Raw genomic sequence first — 14,947 nt, forward strand, 5'->3', positions numbered from 1 at the left:
AACTTTAACATTTCTCACATCTCCCCTTTATACTCCAGCAAATCAAATTACTCTGTCCGAGTGCTCATTCATTGAGACAACTGAGGACAAGGAATTTAATAAAGAATCTTCTTATATCTGCTTTTTCCCCCACAGAACCTAAACCATCAGCATGTATGTTTTGAACATGCTCTAAATCTGCAGTCCCCAACGCCAGGGCCATGGACTGGTGCCGGTCCGAGGCCTATTAGGAACTGGGCAACACAGTAGGAGGTGAGCGGTGCCTGTGCTCCGCCTCCTGTCAGATCAGCAGCATTAGAGTCTCATAGGAGCAAGAATCCTATTGTGAACTGCACATGCAAGGAATCCAGGCTGGACGCTCCTTATAAGAATCCAATGCCTGATGATCTGACATAGAACAGTTTCATCCTGAAACTATCCCCAAACCAAGTCCATGGAAATATTGTCTTCTGTGAAACCGGTCCTTGGTGTCAAAAAGATTGGGGACTGCTGCTTTAAATGCTCAATAACTGGAGGAACTTGAATATCCCTGCTCTCACGATACAACAACCTGGTAGAGGAGATGCAATTAACATACATGAAATGATGCATTCATGAGAAAAAGACTATGAAGTCTACACAGCTCTATACCCACCTGAGTTCTTCTTGTTGTTAGGGAGAAATCAAGACTAGTCTTCACGCCATGACTACAGTGTGTGGGAGGTCACTCCAGCATGTACTGGAGAGAAGTTTGGCATTTAGCCTAACTATGTTTGTCCTACATTATAAGTAAAGTATAGATTTCATGATCCTGTAGGGTTCTTATAGAGTGCAAATTCAAAGATCCTTATCTCATCTGTGTTAAAAATTGAACTCTTCACTAACGTTTGACTTTGTTTGAGTTCCAAAGTGTGAGCAAGCAACTCACAGGTCAACTGCTACCACCCAGAAAGCACTCGGTTCTCATCCAGCACCCCTTCTCTTTAAGGAGACACATGCTACTCTTCAACGCATACTCCCCGGTAGGACACGCCATACACATCTGCAGCATGGTGTCATTTGTCATTGGGGATGAACACGTCGTGCTGCCCAACTTCGAACCAGTAAGTATTTTTGCAATAGCTATTTATTTATTTATTTATTTATTTATTTATTTATTTAGAGTTGGAGTCTCACACTGTTGCCAGGGCTGGAGTGCAGTGGCATGATCTCGGCTCACTGAAACCTCTGCCTTCCAGATTCAAGCAATTCTCCTTGCCTCAGCCTCCCAAATAGCTAGGATTACAGGTGCACGCCACCATACCCCGCAATTTTTTTGTGTATTTTTAGTAGAGACGGGGTTTCACTATGTTGGCCAGGCTAGCCTCAAACTCCCGACGTCATGATCTGTCCTCCTCAGCCTCCCAAAGTGCTGGGATCACAGGCGTGAGCCACTGCGCCCAGCCACAACTACAATTTTTCTGTGCTTTATTTTCAAAGATTTTGAACTAAACACATTTTTATTTTATATTCAACTTACTCATTTTTTACCTTTTAAAACTGTTAAGTATACTCTGCAAGAAATCCCCACATGCAACCATGAAGTGTATAATGAAGTCTGAAGCCTGTAGGTATACAAGTGAAATATGTATACTTTTCTCCAACAACTCCTGTCACCTCTACTCTGTTGAATCTCTTTTCATTTCTGTTAATATCTTAGTTAGATCCCGTGGTATCATTGGTTCTTTGGGGTATAAAAGATCAGTGCAGTCATTTTTAATACAGTTTAAAATTTTGGTCTCTTTCTCTCCTTTCATTTCTTCCTTTACCTAAGGAATTTGGAGCACGTGTCTCCGGGATTTAGCAGGGAAGGGGTAGCTCAGAAGCTTCAGTCTCTTCACCTTCGTCTCCTCTCACTCTTCTTGGTCTCTTCTCCTTGGTTTCTCTTGCTTCTCTGTTCTGATGGGGTCCAAAAGAAGAGATGAGGTCAATGGGACCAGTACGCCCCCTGAAATCTTCCCTTGGTTTTAGATGTCCTTTGTGCACGTGCATTTGGGAGAATATTTGCAGACGACCTGCCCACTGTATAATTCCTGATGCTTCCTCAGCTCTAACCCTTTCCCACCAAAAAAAAAAAAAAAGAAACAAGCAAACAAAAAACAATTCCAAATAGCACAACCTTGTATTGATGGGACTCTCTAAGCCAGCCAGCAAATTTTGTGGCAAACAGATGGCTCCCACACATGTCACACTCATGCATTCTTCCTTGTCTGAGCAGTGGCTGTGCAAGAGTTCCCAGGGCTGCCTCCTCTATTTGCTGTACCACCTCTCACCAGTTCTCTTTCTCTCTTGCTCAACAGCCACAGCAAGATCACACCGATCAGCAAGTTCACTTTAGACACAGATGTCACTTATTTCCCTAACTAGGTTTATCTTGCTTATTTCAAATTGTATTTTTCAAAAAATAAGTCTGCTTTATGTGGTATACATTGTCAGTTTGTTGTCTCCCTTTAGATAATTTATCTCCCCAGGTGTTTATTTATTTTGATCTGTGAGCTCACATCTCCCTGGAGATATCACTTCCTGATGTTGAGAAGATTGTTGAAGTTCAAGTCCAAGAAGCAAAAGAGAATAGACTGACCCAAGGGCAGAGAGACTAAAGCTACATAGAACCATAATTGATCCCTATCTAATATTTGACCAGAGAACTTTTCTGGTCATGGTTTCACCTTAGGGAGAGACACCACTGAGATGAAGCTTTCTGTAGGTTTTGTCAGGGTTCTAAGTCAGTGTGTTCCAATAATGAGTCAGTTGCATCTGCTTCCATCAGTTTCTCACCCTAGCAAGGCATCTGTGCTCCAGGCACACTTGCTGGGCCATTCCCCAAAATTTCAGGACAGAATCGGGAATCATGTTTGCACCATGGTGCCCTCTAAGGGGAAAAAATAATTTTGTTTGTTTGTTTGTTTGTTTTCCAATTTTACTTTTTTCATGCTGCTGCCAGGCAACTCCAGGACCACCCACCATACACCAACAACAACAGCTCCAAACACCTCATAGTTTTCTCCGATTTTTAAAAATTGGTTACTTCCTGAAATTCCTGTCTCCTTCTTCCTTTATGATTTTTTTTTTTTTTTTTTTTTAGAGTTGATAGCAGGAGAGAGCCACCAGCCCATGCTAGATCACCCTCTTGTCTTTTTTATCTTTCTGGCTTTCTCCCTGAAATCTCTGTTTGTCAGTCCTCAAACTCCACACAGTTTTTTCTCAGACTAATCCTAAATGTCCTCAGAACTATGTCTGGTTATTAACACGGTGCGGAAATTTTCCGTGATCCCCAATATGAGGTGAATATTCCTCCTACAGGGTTCCCACTCAGGTAAGAATTGCATTCCTTGTTTTTTTTATCTCTGAGACTGCAGAATTTAGTAAACTGCCTTGATGTCAAATCCTCTATAAAGAATTATTGAATCAGCCATGTAGCAGAGGTTTCACATTTTAACAGAAATTAATCTGTATAAACTAAATAACACTTAAGGATGAGTGAGGGTGGCTGCCATGCTTTGTCTTCACAGGAGAGCTGCCGATTTACAGAACAGTCTCTGTTGATTATGAAAGCTATTGGAAATGTGATTGCTAATTTCAAAGATAAGGGTAAACTCTCTGCAGCTTTGAAGGATCTGCAGACGGCTCACTACCCTGTTCCCTTCCATGATAAAGAACTAACCGCACAGCACTTCAGGGTAAGCTTCTTTGGAATACGATGTTCAGAAGAGGAAACTTTCTTTTTGAAATGGTATGTCTTCCATTAGGTGACCTCCCAAATCAGAGCCAGAGAAAATACTTTGGATGAAAATAATATATTTGGGAGGTGATTTCAGAAAGCAGAAATGAGGGAGTAAAAAGAATGAAATGAGAAAGAGAAAGAAATCGGTTAAAGGACACGACAATTACTGCTGTGGTTACTGGGAATCAGCCGTGCAGGGTGTCCTGAGGAATTATGTGGGACATCCCTTTAAAAGTTCCCACTCAAGGATGGCAAGATGTGGTTTTTCTCCACCAACTCTTTTCCCCAATGTTAGGGGGTTGCCCTCGAGGGCTTTGACTTCCTCACACTTACAACGTGTGGCTCTGCCAGGCTGAGTAGCATTCTGGCTTCACAGGCAGCCTTGAGGGGGTGAAGCAAAGAGACTTTCTGGTAACCCCTTAACAAGGCACATATGGACCTGTCCACTGCAGTTGCACTAAAACCAGGTGGGCTTATGTCTGGTTTTTTAACCCTCACACTATTAATATTTTGGACCAAATAATTATTCTCTCTCCTTCAATTTTTTTTGGAAGAGATTTAGAAGGATTTGTATTAGTTCTTCTTTGTTTTGTAAAATTCAACAGTAAAGCCATCAGGTCATGCACTTTTATTTGATGGGAGACTTTCTCTTTTTTCAAGAGATGAGGTCTTGCTCTGTCAACCAGGTTGGCTTGCAGAAGCATGATCATAGCTCATTGCAGCCTTGAACTCCTGGGCTCAAGCGATCCTCCTGTCTTACCCTCCCAAGTGGCTACGACTACAGGCATGCACCACCACACCTGGCTATTAAAAACAAACAAAAATTTAAGAGATGGGGTCTCACTATATTGCCTGTGCTGGTCTTCAGCTCCTGACTTCAAGCAATCCTCCTGGCTTAGCCTCCCAAAGTTCTGGGGTTAGCGGCATGAGCATTGTGCCTGGCCAACATGGGATACTTGTTACTACTAACTTAATATTGCCTCTATGTGTCTAGGAATTTGTCCTTTTCTTCTGGGGTAACCAACTTGTTGGCATATCATTTTACATAGTAGATTCTGATGATTCTTTGTATTTCTGCAGTTCATTTGTAATGCCCTGTAGGATGTTTAATAGCATTTCTGGTCCCCACCCTTTAAACACCAGTAGATTCCAGTTGTGACAACTGGAAAAGACTTCAGACATTGCCAGATGCCCCTGCAGGGAGGGATGGCATTGTCAGATTTAGCAAATACAAATACAGGACACCCAGTTAAACTGTATTTTGTGTGCAAACAAACCATATGTGCAATATTTAGGACAGAAGTATACTACTGTCCCAGTATACTTATAAAATTACTTATATAAAATTTATTTGATCCATTATTCAAAGTTGACTGGGTGTTTGGGGTTCTTGAGGAAATATAATTAGAAATAAAATCTTCCAACCTAGATGACCTGTTCACAAGGCAGAAGAGAAGGAAAACAATTTATCGTTGAATGAAGCCAGAAGACGATGCACATCATAGGCAATCTGCTAAGAGATTACAAAGGCAAAAAACAAACAAACAAAATCTTACCCCAAGCAGATACAGCCCATTTCACCCAAACTGTCAAGATAAACAATATGTAGTCCTCAATGAAAAGGACTCCATAGTACCTCTTGCCACACAACATAGTTCATCCCAAATTCACTTGGTATAGGGGTGACCATCTGTGTTAGGTAATTAGCTTTATGAAAAGAAAAATACTTGTAACACCTTCGTATTAGCAAGGTACCTACCAATGCTAGTCTCCTACTCTCCCAAAGAAACTGGGAAATACTGGTGCTATCTTCCATGATGATTAACATTTCAAAGAAATGGTTCTCAGGCCCTGGAGAAAAACATTCCTGGGCTGTTAAATGGGCAAGAGGCTTACTTAGCTTTTTAGAAAGATTTACTGGCCAGTGTGGTGAAATTCCATCTCTACTAAAAATAGAAAAATTAGCCACGTGTGGTGGTGGGTGCCTGTAATTGCAGCTACTTGGGAGGCTGAAGCAGGAGTATCACTTGAACCTGGGAGGCAGAGGTTGCAGCAAGCCGAGATCACGCCATTGCACTCCAGCCTGGGCAACAGGAGTGAAATTCCATCTCAAAAATAAATAAATAAATAAATAAATAAGATTTACATACATTTCTGAGAGAAAGAAAGAGAGAGTGAGAGAGAAAGGAAGAGAGAGAGAGACAGGAAGAGAGAGAGAGAACTTATCATTACAAGTGTCCTGAATGCAACCTCTTTCCTTCTTTTTCATAGGCAGTGATTAAGTCTCTTATTTTTTGATTTGTACTTGCCCTTACAGTGTAATGTATTTAATTTGGCAATGCTGCCTGAGAGGCAGATCAACTCCAGTTGAGAACTTCTCACCTATGAGAGTAATAAACAAGAAATATTTACCATAATTCACCTGTAGAACAAGTCTGATAGTGCCCCCACCCTTAAGTAAACTCTGTCATCCATTCTTCAAGTTGGTAGCTGGTCACAAGGTTTAAAATTAAACAAATAAATAATTAAATCACCATATGACAAAAAAGGCTGTAGTCTCTACAGCTACCACTGGCCCTGAGGCCACAATCAGTATTCAACACCTCTCTCCTCTGCCACCCATTCTAGATTGCCTTCTTTTGCAGCCAGTTCTTCTAGTGGCTCACCGGGTGGGTGATCCAGATTCTCCACCGTGATGGGTGAAGGATCTTGGTTACCTTACCCATCTGTAGCCAGGCCATGGTTGCTGCAATTACTCATTCACTATGGAAGCATCAAGAAATGTCCCAGCAAGTTTCAGACTAAATTCTCCCTGCTCCCTTAATGTAGCAGAAACCCTAGTACTCATGATAATCAATGTGAATTCTCCTCCTATCCTGTTACATTAACTCCTTTTTTTCTGCTTATCCACCAAGATGAGAGGCCCAAAGCAACCACACATATGTCATAGTTTAGGTTTGTCGTAAATAATACCGTATTCCTTGGTGGGATTATCCCTTGTTTCCTTCCTTCAAGAAATGTGTTCTGTAATCTAGCAAACCCGTTATTGTGGGGGAATCGGGCACGGATTCTGCAAATGGGTCATGTCAGATGATGGAGAGGAAGGCCAATCTTACTTGCAACTTTTGAATCTCAGGCCTGTGTGTTTTAACTATGCAGATACAGTACCAGATATTGGTCTTTGGTTCCATATGTACGTACTTCAAGTGTCATCTCCAGGCTGGGTTTTTAACTGAGCCTTCTATGTGTCATTTCAATCTACCAGGAATTTTATCAATTCTATGTATGGTATATGTTAGGACCAACATGTTCCAGACTATTCCCAGTGGTTAAATCCTTAGTCTATAGTGCAACTCTTGGTCCACGGGTATGTTAGCTGAATCCCATGTTTGCAAACCAGATTTTCTATAACCTCTTGGATAATGATGCTGGCCGAGGTACTAAGGACACAGAAAGCAAACTCATAGCTGAGGCAGGAGTCAATTCTTGTAAGGAATCAGTGACCCACCTAGTGGACGTCTAGTCCACTGAAAGCAACTTGCCACCAAGTAACTGGCCAGACTTCTCGGGGGACGATACCATATCAAAGACCAGAGTCAGTTTCTACTGCTGATAGGTTAGATGACTGAGCCTGGATTAAAGGGAGCCCATGTGGTTGGCTCACCATTTCATGCTACCAAGATGACTCTGCATGGGCCCAATGTAGCTGGCCCTGATTTAATATGTAAGGGATCTTGGTGAATGAATCACTTGTGCAGAAGGAAGCTATTTTGGTTTAAAAAAAAAAAAAAAAAAAAAACTCCATTTTATACTTTGATAATTACACAACTATATGATGAAAAAACTTTGTCTAAGTCTAAAAGAGTTTTTTCAATATGAGATTAGTACCACTACTATGTGATTAAAAGAACTCTAAGAAATATATTTTCATTTTAAATAGCATACAAAATAATAATGTGTCTTACAATGGATGGCATCTTAGAATCAATAAAATAAGCTATTTAACTTGCTTAAGCACGAGGATAATGCTTTTTTTTTTACCTTATTCTTTACCTCCTCTACCAGTTTAATGCTGTATTTTAATTGAGTCTATATTATAAACATTGTTGTAGTGATTACATTTTATTAAATTAGAAATAATCAAATGATAATTTTGGTATCTTACTGGGCGAATGAGACTTCAAAGAATCTTCTGTTCGGTTGTGTGTATATCTGAGAAATGATTATTTTCTTGCTATAAAAAAATTAATGTACTTTATCTGTTTCAGGTTTTTCATCTTTCCTTATGGCGTTTAATGAAAAAAGTTCAAATAACAAAACCTCCTCCAAACTTCAAATTTGCATTCCGGGCTATGGTTTTGGACTTGGAGTTACTCAATTCCTCCTTGGAAGAGGTTTCTTTAGGTACCCATTAACTGTATATATTTAATCAAGGAATTCCTAGTTTTAAGTAAGGTAAATAATTTGAGAAATGTGTTTGTGGAGTAAGTGGAATAGATGTGTGGACTGTCATGGAGTTCAAGCAATGCTCTAAAAGCTCAAGGGGCTCCAAGGACCTGCTGGGGATCCCTACTCCTAATCCCCACCACATATACTTCCAGGGGAGCCTAGAATTTCCCTGTTTTATTTACTCCTAGCCTTAAAAATGTGGAAGTCACTAATCTATATGATTTGATTTGAAGAATTCTGGCAAGATCCTCTGACCCAAGTAACCCTACTTTCCTCTTCTTCCCATCATTTTGACATGTCTTTTATTTTTGAGAGAAATCTCCGGCTATATTCATACAGAAATCAATAGTAGTTCACTAAGATGTCCGTATTTTGTGTGTTTTCCCTCCTGCAGAATACTTACATTCTAACAAGAACCACCTAGATCTGGCAATATTAAATATGGTGCTAACTCTTGGAATGTAGAATTTTATACGTTGGAGGGCTTTAACAGCTAAAGGCATTGAAACTTGGGGAAGGGATTAAATATAACTTCCAGTCCAAAGTTTGTTTTTCCCTTTCCAGTGGAATGGCTGGACGTTAAATATTCTATGCCTACAAGTGATAAAGAGTATTCTCCTGAGGAAGTAGCAGCAGCAATTAAAATTCAAGCCATGTGGAGAGGAACTTATGTTAGATTACTCATGAAAGCCAGAATACCAGGTATGTATGTTCAAACATTTATAAAATGAACTTGTTTGTATAAGAACAAGTATTTATGTGTGTTAATAAAAGTATTTTAGAGTCACCCCACTTTATGGTTCAGCTAATTAATTTGAGTCCTCTAAATAATGAAATTATTTGAAATCAGGAAGTATGTCCAATACACTGAGTGTCTTGTTCCCAGGATTGGCACAGTGCCTGGTGCACCATAAGCACACAATAAATACTTGCTGAAAGAATGAGTGAAAAAATGAAAGAATGATCAGCTTTGTTTTCCCAATCTATTGCAAATTCTTTTAAAACAGGGAACTGATCTTTTTCTGTATATATCCCAACTACCTAGCACTATGCTACCTCAGTCAGCCTCAGCTAAGTCATGATATTTTCACATTTCCAGATGATTTTTCAAATGAATGAATAATTAAGTGAATGAATAAACTAATGCATAATAAAGAAGCCACCATGTAGGTCCACAGTGACATACATCTAGAAGGCATAAAATGCATTTTAACTGTATTCTTAAATTTATTAAATCAGATACATCTATGTATATGAAATCAAATAGTTTTGCCAGAAAAGTCTGTTTTATCAGCTTAAAATAAAACATGGCAGATGCAAAACTTATATTCAAGCATTTTTGGAGACTGAGGTGGGCAGATCGCTTGAGCTCTGGAGTTCAAGACCAGCCTGGGCAACACGGGGAAACCATGTCTCTACAAAAAATATAAAAATTAGCTAGGCATGGTGACATTTGCCTATAATCCCAGCTACTTGGGAGGCAGAGGTGGGAGGATTACTTGAGCCCAGGAGGTGGTGGTTGCATTGAGCCTGAGCTGAGATCACACCACTGCATTCTAGCCTGGGTGACAGGGTGAGATCTTGTCTCAAAAAAACAAAAAACAAAACACATATATTCAGTTCTTTTCATTCTGTAGTTTTTGCTGACATTTTGATAGGAGAAGCCTTACCTCCAATAGAATTCTTTACATATATTGAAACATTTTCTTGTAAAAAAAAAAAAAGGATCTATTTAAAACATTTAATGATAATGTTTAAGCCATAAAAACATCAGATACACAATGGTTTAAAAACCCTAAATTACATAGTTTAATGACAGTTGTCTAATTTGATGTTTTATTTTCCTCCCATTACAAAACATATGCATTCATCAAACTCAATATAGGATGTCTTGGTTTACTTTGTGCTGCTATAATGGAATACCAAAGACCAAGTTACTTACAAAGAACAGAGATTTATTTCTTACAGTTCTGAAGGCTGGAAAATCCAAAATCAAGGGCTTTGCATCTGGACAGAGTCTTTATCCCATGAGGAAGGTGGCAGGGTGAGAGAGCACGTTTGTGAAAGAAAGAGAGAGAGAAAGAGGGAGATAAAGGAGGGATTGAGAGAGTCAGAACTCATCCTTTTATCAGGAAACCACTTATGAGATAACTAACCCACTCTTTCAATAATTACATTAATTCATTCATAAGGGCATAGCCCTCATGAGCTAATCACCTCTTGAAGATTCCACTTCTCAATACTGTTACTTTGGGAATTAAGTTTCTAACACATAAAGTTTGGGAAATGCATTCAAACCATGCATATGGTACAATATGCTTTTATTGTACATATATGTTGTAAAATTTTTCATATAATGATTTTACTTCCCTTTTTAGAGACTGAAAATATGGGCAATTCAGTAATGTACTTCATAGAGTTTTGTGTTCAACTATTCAAAATGTTTTTCTAAATAGTGTTTGCATTTTTTTCACTCAACATATATTTATTGAATAACTCTTGATTGCACAGCAATGTTACATATTTTGGCCTTATAGCAGTCAATAAAACAGACAAAATTTCTAGTCTGATGAATTTTGTATTCTAGTGAGAGTAAGCATATAATAGACAAGTACATATATGAAGATATCAATTTTAGATGCTGGTAAATACCATGAAGATATTAAGATAGGATAATTAGAAAAAGAATGTTAGTTTCTGATACAGTAAATTTGAGGCTCTTAATATGGATTCACATTTTCTTGGCAAATTATCTACTTTTAAACCATTTGCAGATAATGCAGTAGATAGAGCTCTAGTAAAATCCTATTAGCCATTGTTCTTTAGAAAAATTGGATGGATTACTTTTTCTGAGATAAGACCTGTTACAAAAAAAGTTTTAGTGTGACAGAGATTGCCGCATGTAAACCCTTTGATGACTACCTTAAATTAGGTCAAGCAATATTTTAAGACTTTAAAGATGAAGGGAAACAGCATAATACAATGAGCAGAGCTCTTGACTAGAAGTTTGTAGCTCATATTTTAAAACTAATTTTTCTGCTAATGAAGCCTATGACTTTGAATACCACCTTACTTGTGAGTTTCAACTTCATTTGTGAAGATGAAGACTTTGAACAAGATGATCTTTCAGGCATCTTAAAGCTTAACGTTGTTATTAATTATTATTATTTTTAGACACAAAAGAAAATATCAGTGTTGCAGATACTCTTCAAAAAGTTTGGGCTATATTGGAAATGAATTTAGAACAGTATGCGGTTTCTCTCTTAAGGTAAAGCAGTCAAATGATATTTTTATTGCAGTATATTGTCCTTTTGTCAAAGTCCAGTTTGAATACTACCATATTTGTTGAGTGCTCCCCAGTCACTGCAGCTGGAACCACACCATTACTTTGGACCTTCCACAATATTTTCTCTGAAACATTTCTATGGTACTTGTTACTTTTTGTTTATGTTTTAATTGCACGGAACTAAAATTCTAAGCAGAAAACCTCTAGGAGCAGAACAAAATTTCCTTAAAACTTACGGTGCTGAGAAGACAAAAATTAAAGTTTAGGACCTGGTAAGGGATGGGATCCCAGTTAACAAATAGTCAGATGAAATCCTTGGAGGGCAACACTTTCTAAACAGGGGCAAGGCCTCGGTAGATTGAACCTTAGAAAAACTGCATTCTAGCCATAACTCATGTCCAACAGTCAAGCTAACCTGAACAAAACAGAAAAAAATTACACACCCACCCACCTCCTCCACTATATCTATACACACTGTACATTATGGAAAATATGTGGAACCATACCCTCTGGTTATTTAGATTTCAGAGGTGACAGAAGAAAAAAACATCTAAACATGACTGTTATGAAAATGAGCAAGAAAATAAATAATAAGAGAAAATAGACTAAAAGTTTGAGCATTTAATTAATAAAACACAGACAAATGGAAAGTACATCAATGAACATTTTAATAACCAAAATTAGGAACTCATTAATGAATTTAACCACAGATTAGGCATAGTAGAAGAAGAGTTTAGTGAACTGGGTAATATATCAATAAAAAGTATCCCAAGTGAAGCTAAGAGAAAATGAGTGGAAAATAGCATAAGGGACTTGTGGGGCATTCTCAGAAAGCTTAGTGTGTAAGTAATTGGAGTGACAGAAAGTACAAAGATAACAGGTGAGAACCTTCCTAAACTGATAAAAGACATCAATTTGCATTTTCAGGAAACTCTGCAGACCCCATGCAGATTACTTGATTGATCTTTACTCCAGAACCCATTTCCTAAAAGGGTTACACTTTTGCCTAAAGTTTTAATTGTTTGAATGCACATAAGGAGCACAAACCCTCTTTTCCAACCTGCTTTTGTATTTTGGGGCTACCAGGAGGAGATCTGTAGGTCAGATCCTACACCTAATTTTCATGAAAACGATGTGCTAAAAAGTGAGCGCCCCTATTAGGGAATAGGATCAGTACAACAGAGAGGTGTATTTGAAACACTAGCATAATACCTTCAGGAGGTTGTTGTTCTTCTCCATGTGATCTTTCCACTACAGTCAAGACCATTTCACGGAATCTCAGCTTACAGAGGCATGCTCTTTCAATGCTTTGAGTTCTGATATGATACAGAAGCCATGCTCTTTCAGTGCTTTGAGTTCTACATATGCATTTCTTGGACAGATAAAACCAAAAAGTCTGTTATTTAAACTCAAATGCCAGTGGCATCCAAAGCTACCTTATCCTAGCAGGCATTAATTCTATGGTTAAGAGCACAAAATTTGACACAAGACCTGAAGCTAACCCCAGCTGTATTAATTATTGTTATCTAAGATAAGATTCTTATCCTCTCTAAACTTAATTTTTATATGTAGCATAGGGATAATAATATCTACTGTCTAATACTATTCCCTCATAAATCTGTAAAAATAAATTAAAGTAGACAGGTAGACTTAGCACAATGCCACAGATTGAATCATTACAGAAAAGTAGCCATTGTGAACATTGGTATTGTCATTACTACTACATGTGGAAGTTTGAGGTTCTGAAGCCTAGCCTTTCATTTGCAACTCTGAAGGGGAAGAACTTTCTCCAAGTCAACGGGGAAGGTTAAGTTTACCAATTTATGATTTAGTCTTAAGATTGAATCCCATTTGAATCCCATTTCATCTTTTTTTTTTTTTTTTAGACGGAGTCTCGCTCTGTCGCCCAGGCTGGAGTGCAGTGGCACAATCTGGGCTCAATGAGAGCTCCGCCTCCCGGGTTCACACCATTCTCCTGCCTCAGCCTCCCGAGTAGCCGGGACTACAGGCTCCTGCCACCAGGCCCGGCTAATTTTTTGTATTTTTAATAGAGACATGGTTTCACCGTGTTAGTCAGCATGGTCTTGATCTCCTGACCTCGTGATCCACCCGCCTCAGCCTCCCAAAGTGCTGGGATTACAGGCGTGAGCCACCATGCGAGGCCGAATCCCATTTCATCTTAACAATCCAATCCAATTGTGTGGACACACACAGAGAGAACAGACCCTCTTGTACAAGTTATTTCTGCATTCTGAGGCCTATCATAAGAAAATACGTGGGTCAGATCTTGCACCCAATTTTCTTGCAAATGATGTCTAAAAAACAAACTCCCCTATGAGGGCATCGTATCAGATAAAAATCTGACTAAATTGAAACTAATTCTTAATTAAGACTAACTCTTCCAACTCAGTCAGGTACTTCACCCTAGGTCATTCAAAATATTCTATATAGTTCATCAGGATTTTGAAAGCCTTACATTCATTAAAAGGGTAGAATGTTTAACAGGAGCAGTGACATCTGGGAAGACCAGAAATCACCCTCATTTTAGAATGGTCCAGGTCCCGTTCCAGTCAATTCCCACTGCGACCGGCTTAATTCCCATGTTGGTTGAGCCAACATCCTTGTATAGATTAGGCCAGCCCTGTGTGATTTACAAGAGTGTCCTGCATTGACAGATCTGCACTTTATAGCTCCTAGTTAGAATTATCATACCACTGATCATCCAAACTAGGACATTAACAAGAAAAGATGGAGAACTGTTAATAATTAGTCCAGTACTGTTAAGTATAAACCACAGCTATCCCAGGCAAACCAGATATATGGTTACCCTATTATTTGTCATTGTCACCATTTTAAAAGGTCTTTTAAACCCCTTCCAAGTATAATCCTGTTAGTTTCCTCCTACCAAAAGCCTATGATCAACAAAAACCGGTGATGAAATGGAGTATGTGACTTTTGTCTTCCATGAGGACCACCATGTCTTTGCTTTCCACTGACAATCAATGAAAACTTCTGCCTTCTGAAAGACAAGAACACCTCTGGCTCTGTCTAGACCTCTAAAAGAGAACCATTTGCTATGGCTATAAGACTTCCATCCCAGCTAATACCTGAGACATTGTATATAGGGCCTTATATTCTCAGTGCTACTAAGGGCACATCCGGTTTCTGGCAGAATGGGAAGGATAAGACCCGGAAAATCCGTCACATCATCATTCCCATTATGTTCTGGAATATGTCACAGTCTTCTAGGGGGAAAACGTGGAGAAACCTCAGCTCCATAATTAGTTTAGCGTGAATGCTCTACTCCCTTATACCCTCAAAAATCATGCAGGAGGAAAGCCAGCACTCTCCACTTGTGCATGGCCTCAGATTTTTTAAATCTATTTTTCCAAACATATTTCTCACTTTAAACTCCATTTCAGTCTCCATTCTCTACTTTAATTCCAGGCCCTTCAGTGACTCTCACCCAG

General features: G+C 38.9%; 1 protein-coding gene across 1 annotated transcript in view; it reads left to right on the forward strand.

Annotated features, from left to right (window-relative positions):
* The window catches only part of ADGB (androglobin), a 232,929-nt gene that overhangs the window by 137,932 nt on the left and 80,050 nt on the right, over positions 1–14,947 (forward strand). Inside the window, exons 19-23 of the mRNA XM_005552076.5 lie at positions 968–1,082; positions 3,531–3,698; positions 8,011–8,146; positions 8,756–8,893; positions 11,366–11,459. Coding sequence (XP_005552133.3) covers positions 968–1,082; positions 3,531–3,698; positions 8,011–8,146; positions 8,756–8,893; positions 11,366–11,459 — 651 coding nt within the window. The remainder of the gene's footprint in view (positions 1–967; positions 1,083–3,530; positions 3,699–8,010; positions 8,147–8,755; positions 8,894–11,365; positions 11,460–14,947) is intronic.

Source organism: Macaca fascicularis, chromosome 4 (genome assembly GCF_037993035.2).
Source record: "Macaca fascicularis isolate 582-1 chromosome 4, T2T-MFA8v1.1".
Taxonomy (NCBI): domain Eukaryota; kingdom Metazoa; phylum Chordata; class Mammalia; order Primates; family Cercopithecidae; genus Macaca; species Macaca fascicularis.